Source organism: Molothrus ater, chromosome Z (genome assembly GCF_012460135.2).
Source record: "Molothrus ater isolate BHLD 08-10-18 breed brown headed cowbird chromosome Z, BPBGC_Mater_1.1, whole genome shotgun sequence".
NCBI classification, from domain to species: domain Eukaryota; kingdom Metazoa; phylum Chordata; class Aves; order Passeriformes; family Icteridae; genus Molothrus; species Molothrus ater.
The window spans coordinates 65,431,245-65,451,564 of NC_050511.2; the positions used below are offsets into that span (position 1 = coordinate 65,431,245).

The 20,320-nt window shown below is 42.0% G+C and overlaps 1 protein-coding gene across 3 annotated transcripts in view; it reads left to right on the plus strand.

Annotated features, from left to right (window-relative positions):
- Positions 1-20,320, plus strand: part of ZNF462 (zinc finger protein 462) — an 89,636-nt gene that overhangs the window by 48,206 nt on the left and 21,110 nt on the right. For 2 of the 3 annotated variants that reach the window (XM_036402803.2, XM_036402805.2), the window contains exons 5-7: positions 102-205; positions 3,281-3,399; positions 7,551-7,742. In XM_036402803.2, coding sequence (XP_036258696.1) covers positions 102-205; positions 3,281-3,399; positions 7,551-7,742 — 415 coding nt within the window. The remainder of the gene's footprint in view (positions 1-101; positions 206-3,280; positions 3,400-7,550; positions 7,743-20,320) is intronic. The other variant, XM_036402804.2, reaches the window with a different exon arrangement.

Consider the following 20,320-nt stretch of genomic DNA (forward strand, 5'->3'; position numbering starts at 1 on the left):
TGGAATTTACAGAAGCTGAATATGGAGCATCCCTGGAAGATGAAGCCAGGCCTGGGGGCTACCACTGCAGCCAGTGTGACCGGGTTTTGATGTCTATGCAGGGTCTGCGGTCCCACGAGAGGAGTCACTTGGCTCTGGCCATGTTTGCCCGGGAAGACAAGTACAGCTGCCAGTATTGCTCCTTTGTCTCTGCTTTCAGGCACAAGTAAGTTGTGGCTTTTGCTTTTTTTTTTTTGCCTTTTTTTTTTTTTGCTTTTTTTAAAAAAAAATTAAATTATTTTGGGTTTCCTAAAGAATTGCCAGCTAGCGGTGCTGGTTTGTGGGCTGACACTGAAGGAGAGCTCGCCTGAATTGATGTTGAGCCACACTTTTCTCATGGTGTTTACATTGTTTTCCACTCTGCAAAGTCTTTGGCCATTATGATTGGCTGTTTGTAAAAGATTGCACCTCTATGTGTTCCTGAATTCGTGTCAGCCTTCTTTGCATGCAAGCCAAAGAATAAGGATTATTGCAGTATGCAAACAGTGCAGCCCCACCACTTATGCACCTTTGTCAAATTAACAAAGAGAGTTAACAAGCCAAAAAGAGAAGAGTTAATCTTGCATATTTAAGAAACTTCTGCTCCATATAGTTACCTTGTTTGTAATGAGTACTTTTTTTGTGGGCTGATTTTTCATTTCTGATGTTAAAACAGTGTCATAAATTTACCTTAAATCAGACTTTTTTTCTTAATTATGGCATGCAATTTCAGTCAAATATTTCAAATTCATAACAGTATATTGAATGAGTGACTCCCTCACCCTGCTTCCTTGTCTGATACATGGTCATAATAACAGTCACATTTCTTATCATTTGTTTCCCTGAGATTTGACTTAGCTTAAAGTCTGATAGTTTTAAAAATTATTTTAATAATAAAAATGTATATTTCCCCCAAAAGATGGGGTTTATGGTATATTTTCCAGTGGCACCCTGGACCTGATTCACAGGTCTGTGTTTCCTCTTAATTTCTGGGGAGAGAGCTGCTTGTTCACTGTTTTAACAAAAGGAGACAGATCCAGGTGCTCATTTGATGCAGGCACTCTTAAATTTGGTGATGATGTCGCCGTTTTGCAGTCAAATGCAGGTGGAAGAGAAGACATTTTTTGGTTCCTTGTGTTAAAAAGCAAAGTTTCTGCTGGTGTCACAGCATTGTAAATTGATGTCACAGTTGGAAAGGTCCCCGGAGTTGAGCAGCCAAGGGTAGGAGAGGGACTTGCGGGAAGGATGTGCACTGCTGGGTGTATCCCACCCTGCTTTGGCAAGGCTGGCAAATGAGGGGAGCCCCTGCAGGGCTTGCTGTTTGCCTGGTAAACCTGCTTCAACAAAAAGACTTCTGTTGAGTTTGGTGCCTCTGTTTCCTACTGAGGATAAGTCATGTCCCAGAAGTTGCAGCATGGTTGAATCAAAAAGTGGTGGATGGCAGGGAAGAACTCACCACCTAACTTGATGATAGGTGTGGTTTCTGTTGTTGAAGTTGTTTGCTTCTTTTATTTTTGTTTCTGATGCAATTATTCCCCTGGGAGATTAGGTCGGTGAAGGAACCCAAGCCAAATGTTTAAACAGCCCACTATTCTCCCAAATCTGACCAAAACTATAAAACCTCCTTCTGCAAGAGTGCAGCTGGCAAACTGTGTGGTTGTGAATACAGTTTTAATTACTGCCATGTTGAGTACCTTAAGGTATGTATATTTATAATAGCTTAATATGTATTACATACCTCTTTGGCAGTCTGCTTTAATTGTTAAGTAATCTCATGCCCTGGAGGCTGTTTAAAACAAGTTTTGTTTTATGAAGTATTCACTGCGAGTCTTCAAAGCCTTGCTCATTTAGGAGATGTTTTCCCCCATTTCTCTGGAAAAGCTGTGCGTTTTTTCTTGTCCCAAACTCCATCCTGGATTTCTGCTAAGTTGTATTTGTATGAAGTGACCCTAAGAGGAGATACAAGTTCATTTTCTATTTTTTTGCTGTTATCAGATGTTTGAATACACAGGCTTCAGTGTTAGCTCTCGTAAACAGGGATTTTCTGGCTCAGGCTCTTGTCAGTGTGGGACTGAAGATCACGTGAAATCTTGTGTAGTGTGACAGGGCTGGAACAACTGCTATTTGAGCTACATGTTGATACTCTGTAAAAGAGCAGGACAATTTGGGACGAATGAAAAGAGCTACGCCTGAAATACTTCTAGAACTGAGGTGGGGGTGGAGGGCAGTTTTGGCAAATTGCAACTCCTGCAGTGTCTCTGCCCCATTGTTGTTCGATCGCTGTGCATGAGATGACTCAAGCTAAGACCAGATCACAAAGCATAAATGTGTCCTAAGTGGAGGGCTGTACTGGAAATATTTACAGCTTGGGCTCAGACTACCTGCCTGCCACCCAGTGAATTCATGTCTGTCAGCCACAGCACAGGAACTGCAGAGCTCTGCAGGATTCACTCAGTTAGAATGAATTTGATCTTCTGTTAGAAAATGTGGGAAGCATCCTTTTTTCTCCTCCAAACTTTACTGAGCTGCTAGGACAAATTGTGTTGAGAGCAGGTTTTGATCACTTCAGAGTATTCAGGCTGTTGGTACTTCCATTTTCCCTGAAGAAAGTAGAGGCTGGTCTTTGCCACTCCTTCTTCTCCTGCTGAGCTTCATGTAGAATCTCCTACACTGCTGCTTCTGAAACTCTGCTGCCTTTTAATCCTGGAACTCATCAACTGTAGCCTGCTGGCACCCTCCCCAGAGCAGGATCTCTAATCTGCTTTTCCTGCTGTAACCAAAAGAAGGCTTCCTCAGTAAAGCTGGTCAACAAAAAAATTTTTTTTTTTTTTTTTTTTTTTTTTTACTCTTGATCACCAGGAAAAGAGGGGACATACATATTTTCACAAAAAATGTTTGGCAGGAGAAAAATTGTGTAACGACAATTTTATAAGAAAATAATTTCTTGCCTGTTTCATGTTTCTTCAGCTGGTCCTCTCAGTCTGGATCATGCATAACTTAATTTATACTAATCTTGCCCTATAAGTTTATTTAGGTGGCTTGCTCTCTGCATATACAGAATTGGTGCCAGCTCTGCTCCTTTCTTTGACACTCGATTTGACTTCATTGTGTGAGCAGACCTGTTGAATTTATTGAAGAGAGAGTGTGAGAAAGGACCTTTACTTGCTCTGCTGCTGCTGTAAAGTGCTTTGCTCTGCCTCTGAAGGCACAGCTGAAACAAAATTGACCCTTTTCTGTCTCCCTTTTTCTGTCTCCCCTCAAGCCTGGACCGCCACATGCAGACCCACCACGGGCACCACAAGCCATTCCGCTGCAAGCTCTGCCCCTTCAAGTCCTCCTACAACAGCCGCCTGAAAACCCATATCCTCAAGGCTCACGCTGGTAAGTTCTGCCCTCTCAGTCTTGCAGCTGAAATGGCCCACTGTGTTCTTGTGGCTGGTCACAGATGCTGGGGTGAACCGCGTGTTTTGTCACCAGAGCTGGGTAAGGTTTTTCCGAGGGCCGCCTTTGTGGCTGGACAGCCGACGGAATCTGTTGGGCTAAGTGGGAGTTTGGGTAGTGGGAAGGGCGAGGATTTAAACTGATGGGTACTTCAAGAAGCTTTTTTCTTCTCTTTTCTCTTACACGAATGATATTTTTTCCCTTATTTCTGCTTTTCTCCAAGTGGATTTCATCGCTTGTACCGTAGATGCCATAACGAAACTGGCAGTGAGCATTGCTCTGCTCTTTGCATTTTTGTTTGTGCTTTAGGTGACTCTGGGAAAAAGACTGTGAACAGCACCTTGGTTTTTGGTAGGGTCTTATGCTGGCTTTCCTGTTAAAACCTACCCCTGCAAGCACTGGGAGTCGGGTCTGTGTGCAACAGGCTCAGAATGTCAAAATTGCATTACCAAACATGGAAATTTGTCTTGCAAATTTCAGTATGGAATCCATACCAGCAAGCGAGCAAGACACGCTTCTGAGGAACAGGAATTGGGAAGGTGATGTGTCACACAGAGTAGGTCACCTGAAGTTGTTGCACCTTTGATTATTAAAAAGTGAGACTCAGGATTTCCTCGTCTTTATTCCTTGGCCATAGACTCTTGGCACCGTCACACATCCTTCCTTGAAAGGTTATCTTTTGGTTTGCAATCCAAACATGCACTCTGGTGCAGATAGTAGGATAGTGACCAGTCTGAAAATCTGAGAACTAGCCCAGCTGTTTAAAAGTTGTGAGTAGAAACTCTTTGAACAGGAGTTTCTGATAAAAAGGACCCACAAGTATGTTCCTTCTTTTATTATTTGGTTACTCAAAGTCATATACTCTGGGGTGGAGGAGGAAGGTGGAAAAATGGGGGAGAAAAGGCATAAGAAATTTGTAGCTGTCTGCTGATACAAAAAAAAAAATATCATTGTTGCCATTGATCCAAAGGCATTTTTCATCTACACAAATACAGGAGGAATTGATGGTCTTGTGTACTTTGTTTCCTGTCTTTTTTTTTTTTTTTTGGATTTCACAGAGCTTGTGCCAGTTTCTGTACTTGGATGGATAAAATAGATTAGCTTCACTTTTGCCACCTTTCTTTTGTATGGGAGGAGCGTGGCATTCTGTCCCTTCTAGGAAATCCAACTGTACGCAGCAGTTCCAGTTCACAGAATCCCACGTCCTGTGTGGAGGAGCCATGGTTCTTTATTTTCACCAACCATTAAGTAATGTTTTCTTTATGCTGTTAGACAGCTGGGCTTCTTGCTTGAACCTGCCAGATTTTCAGACCCAAAGTTACCATGCAACTAATATTTACTTCACACTTCTCTTCATGTAATTCATTGATTTATTTATTAGGAATTCATGCTTCTGAGCTTTGTTTAGTGGACAGACACCCCATGAAGGGCCATGTTTTGCATTCTACAAGAAACACGATTTCATGGTTGCCTAGATAGTGCTTGCACAGTGACTTGGGTAATAGAGTTTCCAAAGGCTTATGGATGTTTCTGCCTCAGTCCCATTTCTACCAAGTGGATGGTCATGTCACAGAAAAGTTGCTTGTATGTTTTTCAGTCAGAACTTTGCTTTGGTGTGTTTTGACTCAGTCATTCAGAAATATGTATTACTGAACAAGCATGTCTGGCTTCCTCAGACTCCCCAGTTTTTCAATGGCATGGTGGTTCTCTGAACCTCTCTTATGTTACCTTTTGTTGTTTTTTTTTTTTCAATTGTCAATCATCTCATTATGCATTTCTTCAGAATTTAAAACTTCAGTCCTCCTGAATTTTCCCTGAACTCTCCTGGAGATCTTTAAAAGTCCATAAAATCCTGAATCCTGAAGTGTTTTACTCAGTCTGCCTCTCTGCCTCATTTTCTGGGTACGGATCAAAATTCAGTGAACTACAAAATCCGTTCTTGTGTGACAGCTGGTACCAGTGTTTCTGGCATTTGTTTTTCATCCAGTGTGTGTGCCATCTCCTTTGGCATGGAGCAAAACAGTTTACAGTTACTCTAAACGGGCTCTCTGTTGTTTTCATCTGAACTTTTTCACCTGTTCTTTATCTTTTTTTCCTTTTTTTTTTTTTTTGCTTGTGTTTTTGAGGAATCCTTGTTACCAATTTCTTAATCAGCAATTACTCTGGAAATGCAGAAATGGGTGATTGTAAGATAAGAGCATTGGTCCTGTTCAGTTTCTATGTATTCTGGAACACAGTGCTTTGAGTACATATCAAGTGTTGAGACCCACTACATAAATGCTTGCATTTATTTATTTGCATGTGTATTAATATGATCACTTGGTGAGACGCAAAACTAGCAGTCAAAAAAAGTGCAGAAGACTTCTGTTGAGCCAAACTGTAGCTTTTCCTCTGCAATCAGGCACATCCTTTCATGCTTTGATGTCCATTGGAAACGAATAGTGGGCATATTTATTAATGTGTCCAGGCTGCTTGGTATGTAATCATCTTTTTTTTTGCTTTAATGTCTTGTGGTGCTTTTAAGTTCATGCTTGGTGCACATTGTCATCCAGGAATCTCTTTACACTGACAGAACCATGAAGGTCTATATCTGTATCCCACTGGTGGTATTATTTTGTAACCTTGGAATATCTTTTGTCCTTAAATTATTGTGTTTCATTGAGCAACTCGTTGTGTGTGCCACTCAAGAAATGTTGTATTTCTGTTTGCAAAAAGGAAATATGTAACTCGTACAATGCACAGGTGAGGAATGTCACTTGAAAAAAACACAAAGGGGAGCTTTTTGTTTCACCACTTCAGACTCTTTGAGTGATCTCTTCTTTTTCAGATGCACCAAAAAAGGGCATTCTAAGAGTTTGTATTTTGTCCTGATGATTAGCATGATTTTGCTGGAGGACAGGGGTGGGAGTTTTGTGGAGGATGGTTGCTAATCATTTCAGGTGTGCTTACTCTGAATGGCTGCTGTGTTTTTATATTCTCTTTTGGTTCACTTATTTCTGGTGTGGGAAACAGTGCTGCTTTGAGAACCTTCTTTGCTGGATTTGTCGAGAGGTGGAAAACATTTTCTGCTTCATCCATTACCAAAACTCTCGTTCTTCTGTTGCTGTTCATGAATATTTTGCTTCTGTATTAGTTTTGGCACCTTTTGTACAACTCATATGTGGCCAGTGTTAATCTTGTACCTGGAAGTGGCACTTCCAAAACAATAATTTGGCACCTGTATATAATATCACATTATTTATGTTGGGACAGTTTCACTTTGTGTTCCAGTTGCCTTCATGCCTCCGTGCAAAACAAATCTTGTATCAGGATTTGTTTCCCCTTGTTTGCTGTCTCTATGGCTTGGAATGTATTCAAAATTAAATCCACTACTGTGCATTGCTTCTGTTCTTTCACTTCTTTTAGTGGTTTCTCATAACACACTTCCACACAGCCTGGTAGATCCACCCTTTTGTACTTGGCATTGCCGTGTTCACCAGCCTTGACTTGGTTGCCACTTCTTTGAAGATTGATGCTGCCTTATGGCAGGTTTTTCTTAAGGAAAACTCTAACCTTTCCCAAATGTAATTACACCACACACTTTTTTTTTTTTTTTTTTTTCTTTCTTTCTTTTTTGTTTGTGGAGGGCCTTTTGTTAGAGTTTTGTAGTGTCCTTCTTGCTTCATTAATAATGACGCTGGATGTGCTGCATGCAGAAACAAACGACTTCACCATCTCTAGTTGCTGTGCTCCCAAACAAATTTGGAAGTGCTGTGGTTAAGTTGCTCCATTTTCATCCCAGAGTCTGTTTTCTTCCCATACCATGCAACACAGGCATGCTGAAAGTCTGGTCTCTGTTTTTCTTGACATCAGCCGCTGTACAAGGATCTGCAGTTGACAGAAAGTGATACTTTGGTCCAAGGCAGGTGTCTACACCCACAGACTCCAGACTGCTCCAACAAGGAGGCATGCATAGCTTGTTTCCTTTGGGATCAGTCTTTTTCTCTGAAGAGTCCATGGGAATTTTACTGCCAAGTTCAGTAAGAGAAGTGTGAGGGCCCCATTTTGTTTCTTTTGTGAGCTGATGACTTGCCTGTATTTCGCTCACCCAGGTGAACATGCCTACAAATGTTCCTCCTGCTCATTTTCCACCATGACAATCAGCCAGCTGAAAGAGCACTCCTTGAAAGTGCATGGGAAAGCACTGACACTACCAAGACCCCGCATTGTCAACCTTGCAGCCTCACACGCCCACCACACCTCCAAGAACCACACTCCTGCTGAAGAAGTGGAGGACTCTAATGGTAAGAGGTGCCTCAGAGCAAGAATTTAATTGTCTAAGGTGCCGCTTAATGTTTGTATTGCAAACCAAATGGCAGCAGGCAGCTTTGCACCAAAAGCATCTTCGTTTGGTCATTAAGAGGAAACCAGAAGTTGCATCAGAACCCGAGAGTTAAACGTGGTGTTGTAGGAGGTGATCTGCTTTAGGTCCTCACCAGCTCATACTACAATTATTTGTCCCCTCACTGCACCAGATGACTTTCGCTGCTGGCTTTGCTAGCAGAGATTTACATTGTAGAAAATATTTCAGACTCATAATTTCCATTCGTAGCCAGTGGGAAAGGGGTCTTCAAATTCCATCCATGCTCCTGATTTTCTTTTATAGTCATAGGATCATAGAGTGGTTTGGGTTGGAAGGGGCACCTTGATGATCATCTCCTTTCACCCCTCTGCCATGGCCAGGGACACCTTCCACAATCCCAGGTTGCTCCAAGCCCCATCCAACCTCGCCTTGGACTCTTCCAGGGATGGGGCAGCCACAGTTTCTCTGGGAAACCTCTGCCAGGGCCTCACCATGCTCACAGGGAACAATTTTTTCCTAATGCCTGATCTCATGAACAGAGCACTTTGATGGAACCACATGATTAAGCTTAAAATGTGAACCTGTAATAGTAGGAAGAGTAATTGCTGCTGTTGTCTGCTGTACAGAGGGTACCAAAAGTGCCTTCAGATACTCAGCTGCAGGAAGGAGAACCTGAGCAGTGTTTCCTTTTCCTTTTGAAAGCTGTTGATCCCCTTGTGCTGGAGGGATGTGTAGAAGATGCTTGGAAAGCAGCAGAGGGAGGGCCAATGTTTAAACAGAGAAAATAGAAGAGGTGGTGTGGGGTATCACAGCAAGCTTTGAGGCTTTTTGAGTAGTAGCTTATGAGGCGTCTTCTGGTGTCACTTCCTACCAGTTAAGAGGAGAGCTCTTTGGAAAAAACAAACCTTAATTCCTGGATGAGTTTCATTCACATGGAAGGAGAATATTTGCAGATGTTCAAAGAACTGGAATGTATGGAAGGTGTGTCAGAAGAGGGGAATATAATTTTTTATTTTCCAGAAGCTTGAGTGGTTGTAGCTACTAAACAGCAGGAGTTTTGTTGTTTGCTGTTTTGCTTGGGATACTGGTGAACTAAGGATGGGAGGTAGATACTATCTGTAATTGTTTTGTAGCATTTTTGGTCTCCTATTTTCCTCTGTTTCTCACCAAACAAAAACAACAAAAAAACTGAAAGTAAAATCAGAAAGAGTGGAAGTTCAGAAAATGGCTAAAAAGAATTGAAATAAGTAAATCAGCATAAAAATACCTCATTGAAGGAAAAAAAAAAAACAAGGCAAGATATTTTTGTGATTTAGCAAGTCACTTTTTGGGTCAGAGTCAGAATCTTAACAAGAGATTTTGACCAGCTGCTCCCAGACACCCTGTTTGTCAATGGGTTGTCTGGAACAGTGCAACTACTGAGATTTTTGGTAATGCTAGCTTAAGCTAATCCAGCAAGCTGAGTACATCTTGAGATGTGTTCTACTGCTTTATTTTTTTTTCTGCTTTTAAAATAAAATGTTCCACTACTGACTTAAGAAGTGGAGAATAATTTTCAGTAGCTGTCCAAGCCTTTCCTGTGTGTTAGCAGTCTTTTGTTATTGGTGTGTGGACAATACTCAGTTTTGGGAAGGATGGTTCAGTTACCTTTTTTTTTTTTTATTTTCCTTATCCCAGGAGCTCAAACTCTCAATTAGTGGAGTTAAAATTCAGGATACCTGCTGTAACCTGTAGAGGATGATTTTGCAGCCTTTAAGAACTCTTCCTAGAAATAGTTAAAACGATGTCTCTGTTAACAACAGCATTTCACTGGGTTGACTTTGTTACCGAGACCTGTATTACAGCCTGAGACCAAGGCCAAATTTGTCCCAATTACCTAGATCATCTTTAAATGGGGTTAATGGTTAAGTCACTTTGACAATAATAGAAGCCACCCACTGGGGAGCTCATCAGACAAGTACAGGTGTTACAATAATAGTGTTAGCATTTTCAGCATTGCTTGAGGAAGGAATAACCTGCTTTAAGTAGTTTTTTCACATTCTACAGTTGGCTGCAGATGAGGTTAATGGTGGCTGCTCTTGTGGCATCACATGTTTTTTTTGGGTTTTTAGAAGGCAATAAATCATTGCCTCCATGGCCCAGGCCTGTGAGTCACAGGTGGTGTGCAAGACCAGATGAAATAACTGGTCAATACTAATAGGAATAATAGGAAGTAATAGGAAATGCAGGCACTGTTATGTCCAGCTGGAGTATTAGGAAGGGCTCACGTAGTGTGGAGAAGCTGGATTTTTGTTTGTTGGTGTGTGTGAATAACCTGCAGTGTGAGCCATGATCAAAGCCAATTCACCAGGGAGGCAGCACTGAACTTGGGCTGGGGTGAGAGGCAGACAAAAAGCTGCATCCCATTGTTAGGGAGCTTGTTTTGTAGGTTGATGGGTGTGCAGCAGGCTTGTGTAATTGAAGTGGTTGCAGAAAGGAGCTGCTCCTGCCTGTGAATGGATGCTGTGGTTGGAGTAGGAAATACATCAGGGTGGTTTGGGGAGCTGGCAGGACTCATCTTGTGGATTGTTAAGCTCTGTAAAAATGTGGAAGAGGGAGAAGGGTGCTGGATTGCAACAGCAAAGTGCATGAACAGAGCTGCTCTGCAACAGCAACCCAGTGGAACTTCTGTGATGCTTCTTTTCCCTGCAAAAATTGTTCCCTGACGGGCCTTCCTTAGATCATTCCTTTTGTTCTTTTGGATCCATCCATCCATTGAAAGAGGTGAATGTATTCATATGTCTCTGGCTCATCTCTTTCAGCTCTGTGTTGGTAGCAGCAGACCTAATCTGGAGTACTCAGCTGCACATCCCAGAGGTGTTTTTGGGGTGCCTGGTTGTCATGGAACTGAAGCTGAAGTGGAGTAGGTGCTGAATGTTTTGGGTAGACCATCCCTTGCCAACTGTAATTCTGGTGTCATTAGAAAGCCTCTTCAGTCCAGTTAATAACAATCACTCAGAGCATGTGTGCTTCTCTCAGGGCAGTAGTGTAAGAAGGTGCTGGTGTCACTCTGGATTGGTCAGCAGAGGAGGCTTTTTTTACAGATGCATCATTCAAAGATCCTGCCTTTTTTATCCTACCCCTCTTTGCCTGCTGGGCAGTATTTTAATACATAAAGAAACTGTTTTCACTGTGTCCTTTTCTAACCAAAAGTAAAGCACTCTGTGGGTTTTCTGGAGGGCGTGTGGCGTGATGATATTTTGGTTTGTGGGTGTTCTTCTTACAGATAAGACACAAAAAATTCCCAGAAAATACTGGTCATGAGTGCTATTTTTCTGGTTTTCATGGTATAGGGGCACTCTGTGGTTTGTAGTGCCCAGCTCTTGTTGACACAATGAGGTTGCCATTGTGGTAAAATGTTCTTTGGCTCTCCTGATAGTTCACAGGTATTTTTTTTTTCTTGCAAGAAGGAAATGGTGAGGGTTTGCTATATATTTGCATGAGTGTTTGGCTTGTTTGTTTGAATTTACTTATTTTCAATTTACACTAAAATGTTCATTAATAGTTCTGAGCGCATGAGCAGCAAAAGTTAATTGTAAATGGAAATACTGCAAACTGCTGGGAGGACTGGATGAATCTCCTTACAGGATCTGCTTCCAAGTTCCTTCAGCCTTTGTGAGAACAAGAGCTTGCATTCATGTTAATCTCCGGCCAGAAAGGGTTTTCTGGGGTTTTTTTTGATGGTGGTGTCATCCTGTGGGGCTATGTGTGTCACAGGTAAGTGTTCCCAGCTTTGCTCCTATTGAGGGCAAGGCAATGTAATCCAAAAAAAAAAAAAAAAAAAAAAAAAAAAAAAAATTAAAAAAAAAAAAATCTGCATTTCCAAGGCACTGGGATGGAATGCTCCCATCTCTTTCCATAAGAAAGAGCTGCAGAGACACAGAGCAGACACACAGAAATTGTGTGGCTGAGCGTGAGAAAACACGGCGCAGCAGCAGGAGCTGTGTGTGCAGAGGGATCATCAGCTGAGGGCAGAGCACGTGGCCACAGACACTGCCTGTGTGAGTGGGGTTATGAATTTAAAATCACCGTGTTTGTGGTCAGGGGCTGGTGATCTGCCCTCCTCTCACAAACTGCAGACACATGAGCTCAACCCCTTGCCATAAAGTAAAGCAGAGTGACTTAACAGGCTGATGAACAGTTTCATCTTGTGCCTTCAAACACAGCAAAGGCTTCTTGAGAGCACGTGAAATACCTGTCCTAAATTGCTCTGGCTGCTGTTACTGATTTTTGGAGTAGCCCTTTATTTTTTGAAAATAACCCCTTGGGCCTAGGCATCTTGTAGAGCAAAGCACTGCTCTTTGTTCATAAGGCTGGCAGATTTGGAGCCTCATAAATTTCCTTGTGCCAAGGCTGTGTGCAGTAATTCAAAATTACAGCTTTTAAAAATTTTAGTGTTTAAGAATATTGAGTTGTCGAAATTAAACAGCAAAGTGCCAGGCTAAACAGACCTGGAAGTGGTTTCTAATGTCTCCTCAGTCATGCTGCTGTGGTATAAGTCCATTTCTTTTTACTGGCCTCCAGTTCTTGATGTATAGAAAGTAGCACACTATTTGTGTGCCCTTGAAGTTCAATAATTGTACAGGATTTATCATTAATACCAGCACACATCACAAAACACATGCAAGTAAGGTCAGAACTAGAAGATTTCTTGAGTCTCCCAGTACATGGTATGTCAACATCTTAATTAAATTTAATTAATTGCAGCAGCAAATGCATTGAAAACTGCTAAGTGAAACATCCAGTGCCCTGTTCCAGATTTTTTTTCCTGAACTTTAGCCTTTGCCAGTGGAAAATAACTTTGCCTCATGTAGAGGCTGAAATATAAATACATCTGCTTGCTTTGCCAGGGCTAGGCTGGGCACAAAACTGCTTGACTAAGTCTTGTTTCTTGGACTGTCGTTCCAGAACTGTAAATCCCTTCCCATTTCTGCACACTTCTCCAAAGCAGATAGTGCATAATCAGACTGGATGTCTTCTTCTGTGCTGCCTCACAGATGAACTCCTGAAGGATGCAGAGGGCCTTGGGCAGGTTTTGCTGAAGCAATTTCATGCAATACCAGAACGAGGGGAGAGCTATGGGCAGCAAGGCACCATTTCAAGAAAAATCCACAAATCTGGTGCCAGTGAGTCATGATTCTGCCTTCCACCTTTCAGATGAGAGTGGCAGGCTTCCCGTGTGGCCAGACATAACTACTACCCTGATTTTTGGGTTCTCCTGTTTTTCATTGTTGTTGTTGTTGAGTCTTTTAAATCCATATCATGGATTGTGGCTGACTTGTTTATTTTTATTCACGTGCACTGTTACTCTTGATAAGGGATATTTTTCTAACCTTGCAATCAGGGCAGAAAGTTCCTAAGGTGGTCCTTTCCCCTTTGGTGCTGTTTCTCTGGTATTGTTGCTTATGTGTCTTTGTGTTTTATGGCTGCTGCTGTCTGGGGAAAATCACAATGGGTCAGTCGTCACAGCCAGAAAACTTGGTGTTAGAGCAGAATGTGGTTTAGTTCTGGGTTTGGGGTGGTTTTTTTTGGGAGGAGGGCTTGGACAAAGACTCTTTTGAAGTTTCAGGCCCTTTTGTTTCACTGCAGTTTGGCTGGAAGGGCAGAGAGCCAGTAGTTACTGCAGGGCAAATCCAGGCAGAGCTACAACAGCTAATTGCCTTAATTGCCAGGTGAGATGGAAGGATTGCATCCCCGTTAAGGATGCAAGGTGGTGATCTGCATACTGCAGAATAGAAGATGGTTTTGCTTTTGTAGTTACACTTGGGCTGCAAGGAGCTGTCTGCTTGTTCTGCTTGTTTCCCTGCTTTTGTGCCCCACAGGAATGATGCCTCATGCTCACTCTGAACTATCAGATTAACCTGTGTTACCTGCAGGCTGCTTTTTTTTTTCATTTTCCCCAGCTGTGTTCTTTCTTTCTCTAACCTAGAGCAAGTTCCTGCTTTCCCCTCAGCCTTTGCTCTTCTTCCCACAGTGGCCACGCTGCCTCACAGTACTTTTAAAACTCTGTGGTAATTGTTGGTTTGTCTTACTCCTTGTGGTCAGTGTTAAGCTAAACATCAGATGCTGGATCAGATAGGACTTTTCTCCATCAGATTGGCAGGGACTGGTGGAACAAGCACAGGGCTTGTTCACCTCCACTTTTACTGAACAAACTCCTCGCTGTTCCAAGGTCCTGAGGCACTAGGGGGATGACCTTGTTCTCTGAAGCTCTCTTCCACTGGGGTATAGTTGTTTGGCTTCTGGCCTTTTCCTGCAGCATGTTGAGAACTGTTTTGTGGCTGGTGGAACAGAGGGAGATGTCATTGGCTGTGCTGAGGGGAGTGTCAGCTCGCTGTTCATTGTGCTTTTTTTTTTCTTTTTTTTTTCCTTCTGGTGCTGTTTTTTGTGCTTGAGCTGAATGGGCAAAGGCAAAGCTGAGATTGAGCAGGACACAGGCTGGAGAAGGTCGGTGTCAGCCTGGTGTGGAGTTGGCCACACTGCTGTGGTGGGATTGCTGTGGCCCTGGAAGGCTTGCCTGGGCTTGGGAGAAGACAAAATGTTTGGGCAGGTCAAGAAATTAATGAAGGAAGAAACATCTGATGCAGAAAGAAGTTACCTGATAGCACCCACAGAGAAAGAAAGAAGCATATCCTGCCTCCTGTTGTGGGTCGGGATTTTGTTGGTGGTGGGTTATTCTTTTTTTTTGGTTTGGTTTTTCTTTTTTCCTGAGGTTTTTGGTTTCTTTTGGCTCTGGTTTTCGTGTTCAGGATAAAGGACAAAGTGGTAGATGCTGATCTCTTGCGTGCCTGGGGCATTTGTGATCACTCAACACAGAGTGAAAAGGATGCTTGAAAGGGGTACAGGGTGTGCAAGAGGGCACTTCTGCAGAGCATCATACCTACATATCACAGCCTTCTCTGTCAGCCTCACTGATATCCTCCCTGTCACCTGAGACTCCAGTTTATCCCATTGATTTAAAACGCGCTGGAGGGATCTGGTGCTTGGCAGAGAGGTAAAACTTCTTTGCTCATTTTAGCTCTGTTGAAATGGATGTGTGTTATCATCATAGTTGACAGCCCAAGATTTGACATTGAAGTTGCTGGTTTTATTTCTTCTTTAAGGAACATTGTTACTACAAGTGCTTGAAAACACTGCCCGGAGTGTTCTGGGCTCAGAGCTGGTGATAGAGATGAGGACTTTCTGTTGGCAATAAAAATAATGTCAAGGTGTGTGCTGGAGGTCTCCAGAACAAATTAACACAAGTTCAGGTTCCTGAGCTCTGTGGTTAGAATGAATCCTTGGTGCCCACATACTGCCACTGTAATTTTTAGGGCCAGTTTTAAAGCAGAATGCCAATAAGAATTGCTTGATAAATTGATTTCCCACCCACCTGCTCCTCTTCATTTCAAGCCTTAGAGGAGAGTGAGAATTTAGGTGACAGAAACGTGTGTGTGTGGCACTGTGTTTGTATTAATACAAATATGTAGAGGATCACATAGGGAAGGAAATGTGAAAATTACCTTATGAATTGTCCTTAAAAATGAGAAGGAACTCATGGAACACAACAGCATGAGGCTCAAATGGCTACTGATGAAAAAGAAAAAAGTTGATTGGTAGATTATTGTCTTGAGTGAAGAATCAGTTGAAGTAGAACTTTCTAAATTCCAAAAAGAGCCTGTTACCAGTAAGTCCTTTTAATAGGTTGGTTAAATCAGTGTCTTGCTAAAGCTATTTCCATTTCTGTTTGTGTCCCCCTCTTCTGTAAATGCACTTCCATTTATGAAGGTTGAATTTGGTTCAACGAATAGCTAGGTAAACTTTTCATTTTATGCATTTTATGGAAATAGGTAACATCATGGAGGTCCCAGTGTTTGATATGTAGCAGAAATCCTGATTTTAAGTGCAATCCTGTATTTAGGCAATGGAATTTGATTCTGTTGACAGTGAGAGGGTTGTGTGCAGCCTAAATGTGACCAGTAAGCAGCCAAGTCACCTAAAGAACAGGAAAGTTAGATTGATTAGAGGGCAGGAAAGAAATATTGTTGTGGGGAGAAGAGATGAAAACAAGGGATAACTGGAAGTTATGGTGAAGCATTTCCTGAGCACTAAACTGATCCTTCCAAATCACAGCGTCAGCAGAGCCAGGGTGGTGCCTGCCTTGAAAGCTCATGAAAATGGGAAATTCTGGTGGTGTTGAATACTCTAAAACAGAGGAGCATGGGGATCTCCTGGACTGATCTTTTTCTTCTTACAGAAGGACTGTGGTATAACTTTTTTCATCAATTATATTGCTCCTCCTGAGATCTTAATTAGCTCCTGCCGCTTTCAAATGCATCATCTTTTGCAGACTATTGTAGGCACTCTTGATCTCAACTGGGAAACTCCAAAACTCTTGTACAGGCAGCAGGGTGAGAGTCCCTCTGTGGAAGTGATTCAGATGGTAAAAATTATTTATTATTTTTGTCTTAAGAGGTGAAATTTATGTCCCTTGGAAGTTTCTTGGACATTAGCACAAGAAGCTGCATAGCTTCTGTGCTGTCTCTGTCCCAGTCAGGGCTATGGTATGCACACAAATTCAGAGGAAATTCAAAGTTATAGAGAAGTGTGGATATAGCTTCTCTCACTTCTTCTGAATAAACAAGATTGCATAGTTTATGTGCCTTTCTCATTGCTCTCTTCTGAAATACATGTAATATCTTTCTCACAAAAGCTGGTCTGTCATGATCCAAGAAGTGGTCTTTAGAGATAAAGCTGAAATAAATGCCACCAACAAGGCTTGGTTTTGTTTTGTTTGGGGGCTTTTTTGTTTTTATTGTTTTGTTTTGGGGTTGATGTTGTTTTTTGTGGAGTTTTTTTGGGGGGTAGTAGTGGTGTACAAATTGTCTAAATGGTGATTTTATTCCAGGGCTTTATTTTCTTTACTTTGTGGTTAGTCTTTGCTTTTTTCTTTGGGAGCGTGCAAGTGAGGGCACAAATTTTGTGTCTGTTACCTCTCACTCATAGCATTCTGGCAATGTAAAGGTTCTTAAGCAGAAATCAGAATTTAGGTAGAGGACTAGGCTCACACTCTGTTTTTAGGCACTCAGTGAACAAGACTTGCACTGTCTGTTTCCCTGAGCTTCTTCACGAGTGTTTAGTTGCATCTCTCTGAGTCTGTGTCTCTTCTGTCTTCCCCTCCCCTCAGCTTAATTTATTGCCAGAACATTTCACCCTCCCACATACTCTCCCTTCCAGGTCAGTGCTGTGTGGCATAAAGTGAACAAATGTGTGCAGTCTTCACAATCTTTGTATGGCACCCTGCTTCGCCACCTTCCCACTTTTCAAGCTGTTGCCATTCATGGCTATGTGCAATCCTGCCACTCAGTCAGCTGGTGGTTTTGAGCCCCGTTGAATTTTGGAAGGGATTGTGTTCCTAAATCTCCTAAATTCCACCCTTACTCTTATTCCTTAAGCATTTTAAAATAGCAATTTGCCTTATGTTGTCTGTTGGTGTTCTTTGGTGCAGCATTGCATCTTTACTCGGTTCTACAAATTTTTCATCCAGAGGAGACTGCTGCTTTTCTGAAACCCTTAGATTTTTTTTTTTTGTTGCTCTTCACAGAAATTTTCTTTTTATGAATGAATTCAGATAAAATTAAATAGCACTCCAAATATTTTCTTCTTAGTCTCTCTAGAACATTTCCTCGCAGATCCAGAATGTCCTAGGCCTATATTAATATTTAATTTCCATTTTTTCCCTCCCAAAGTCTTACTAAGCACTTTCTTTTATTTATACATTCCCTTTGGGTTTTTTCCTTATCTCATGAGCCAAACATCTCTGTCCCTAATTTCTGTTCTTACAAACACTGGTCTCTTTTGACTGGTTGATGTTTCTGTGTGAATATACCAGGAGGGCATGGTGTCTTCACTTTTATCTCCCAGTGACTCCTCCTGGTCATTGAGCTATTAAATTATTAAAATTCTGTAAAATCAACAGCGTCGCTTTCCAGTGCACTCCAACAGCTGCTTTTCCTGAGCAGGGTTCCTCCCTCCACCCCTATCCATCACTCTGCAGGCATCAAAGTGTTTATGTTACATATGTCTGGTTCTGTCCACCCTGAAAGGATAGAGCAGTGCTTTAATTTCCTCCCTCTGAAAAGTCCTTTTCCCACTTGTTTCTCAGCTGTTGCTCAGTGTCTCTTTACTTTGACGTGTCTGGGTGAATATCTGGCCTCTTGTTGTTGGGTTTAGGAGTCTTGTGGAAGTGTTTTGCTGTTGCATATGGTGTTCATTGATACCTCTGAAAATACCTGCCAACAGCTGAAACACCGCCGAATTTCTGTGTAAATTTATGTTTTCAGTTCGGGATCTGAAACTGCATTTTTTTTTCCTCCTGGAAGGGATCCCAAAGTTTTGTTTTCGTTTAGGTGTCTGAAACATGTTATATGCTACACAGGATCCAGTGAAACTTTGGATTTTCATTTTGCTTCTGTGGTGGGTTTTCATTGTGTATTTTCTTTGTACATTTTTTCCCCAGCGTGTGACCCCGGAGTATGCAGGGAATCAAGCTGAATTTTCATTACTTGCTCTTTTGGCTGAGGTAGTAACTTCCAGATTTGTTGGCAGGCTCAGATTTGTCCCAGTCCTTGGGACTGTACTCTGGATGAAGTTTTTGGAGTGACAGCATTCCTGAGCAGGGATTTTAGTGTTCTAAGCATTCTGGAAATGCCCCTGGAGGGACACAGTGAGACTTGCTTGTGTGTTCTTACCAGAATCCAGCAGTAATTCAGATACAGTTGTGTTGATAAATCACCCCATGGACAATTATTTCTCCTGCTTTCCTTTCAACTTCTGGAATATGGGGTATAAAAATGCTCTTGTGTACTAAGGAGAGATAATGCCTTTTAGATGCAGAGGTGCTGGCAGGGATTACATTATTTGTTGGCCTTGTTATTTGTCCTGTGCAGGTAATTTGTAGGTAGATGCCATATGTAAAATCTCAAAATTGGGATTCGCGGCATTGCCACTGTTTTTTCCATTTCTAACTGCAGCAATCACTGTTAATTTTTGCCTCTTGACATGACTGTAGGTGTCCTTCATTTTATCTCAGATCATCCTATGCTGTTATCTTGCTTTTGGAGTTGCACAGTGAAGTCCTTCCATTCGTTTTGAATAAAATTGGTCTTTAAAAAGGAGTCTCAGTGTTTTGGGTGTGGGCTTTTTTTGTTTGTTTGGTTGTTTCAAATGAGTCAGGGCTAAGTGTTCCATTTTCTTCCCTTTCATTGCATATATGAATGTGCTTTATTTTCTTCTGCTGCCTTAAGGCTGTCGAGTGAAAAAAAAAAGTGCCTTTTTTCCTTAAAATGTAAATGGTACTTCCTGGTGTTTGATTTTTCTTAATTTCCCTTCCATTCGTGTTTATTTGCTGCTGCTGTGTTTTACATGTACTTAATACAAATTTTCTTAAATCTTCCTTTTGCTTATTTTAAATGTTTTCTGCTTTCTGATTTTGTAGGCTTTTAGGGCTTTTCTTTTTTACTTTTTTCAGACCTGGATGGCTAAACCCCCTTCCTGCTCTAGGCCAAGGCTGTTAACACTTTATCAGAGTGCACCCAGCCCTTTTTGCTTGGGGGTGCAGGAATAAAAAGAGGTGGAACTTGCATTGTGTATGTCCATGACTCAGTTTTTGGGTCAGTTCTGGAGGAAAAGCTCTGCTCCTTTGTTGGGGCAGCACCTCCAAAAGGTGTCTGGAACATCAGCTCACTCTTCCAGCAGGAGTAGAGCAAGGAAAAATGCAGTTTTTAAAGCAGTGCTCTGTGACTGTGGATACGCATCCCCTGGCCCTTCTCTAAGACACTGCTTTTGAAAAAATAAATTTAAAAAAAAAATATATCCCAAAGCTCACCCCCCTCCACTGTTCCTCATTTGCTGGCAGTTTGCATTCTGTGTGCCAGAATGCATCTTTGGAGGCAGGCTCTGGTCAGCTGCTGCTGGTTTTGGAGCGGCGTAATGAAGGCGGGGCTCACTGAAACCCAGTGGAAAACTTCCTCCTGTGCCTTCAGTCAGCTTTGGCCTCTGTCCAGGGTGTTCCTGGTGGAGCTGGGCTGCCCCTTCATGCCAGGGGAGCTGTCTGGTAAGCTGGTTCTCAGACACCATCAGAAGCCCTGTGCACATGTGTTAATCCTGAGTGTTTTCCTTCAGGAAGTGCTAAATCTTGCGCTGCAGCAAGTGTAATGAAGGAATTTGGCAAGGGAAAAAGGCAAGGAGTACACTAGGTCCTGCGTGCTGCCATTGTTCAAGGGTGCAACTCACTGGAAAAACTCTTCAGATGGCTTTTTCAAATTTCTTTAAATGTCATGACTCTTTCAAGTGTAATGAAGCAACATACTAAAAACCGTGGGGTGGCCTGTGTGAAAGGTAGAATTTTCTTCTGGCTGTTGATGATGACAGGGAGAAAAAGCTACTTGATGTGCCTTTTTTTTAATTTCATTTTATTTTATTTTTTTGGTTTTGTGTGTG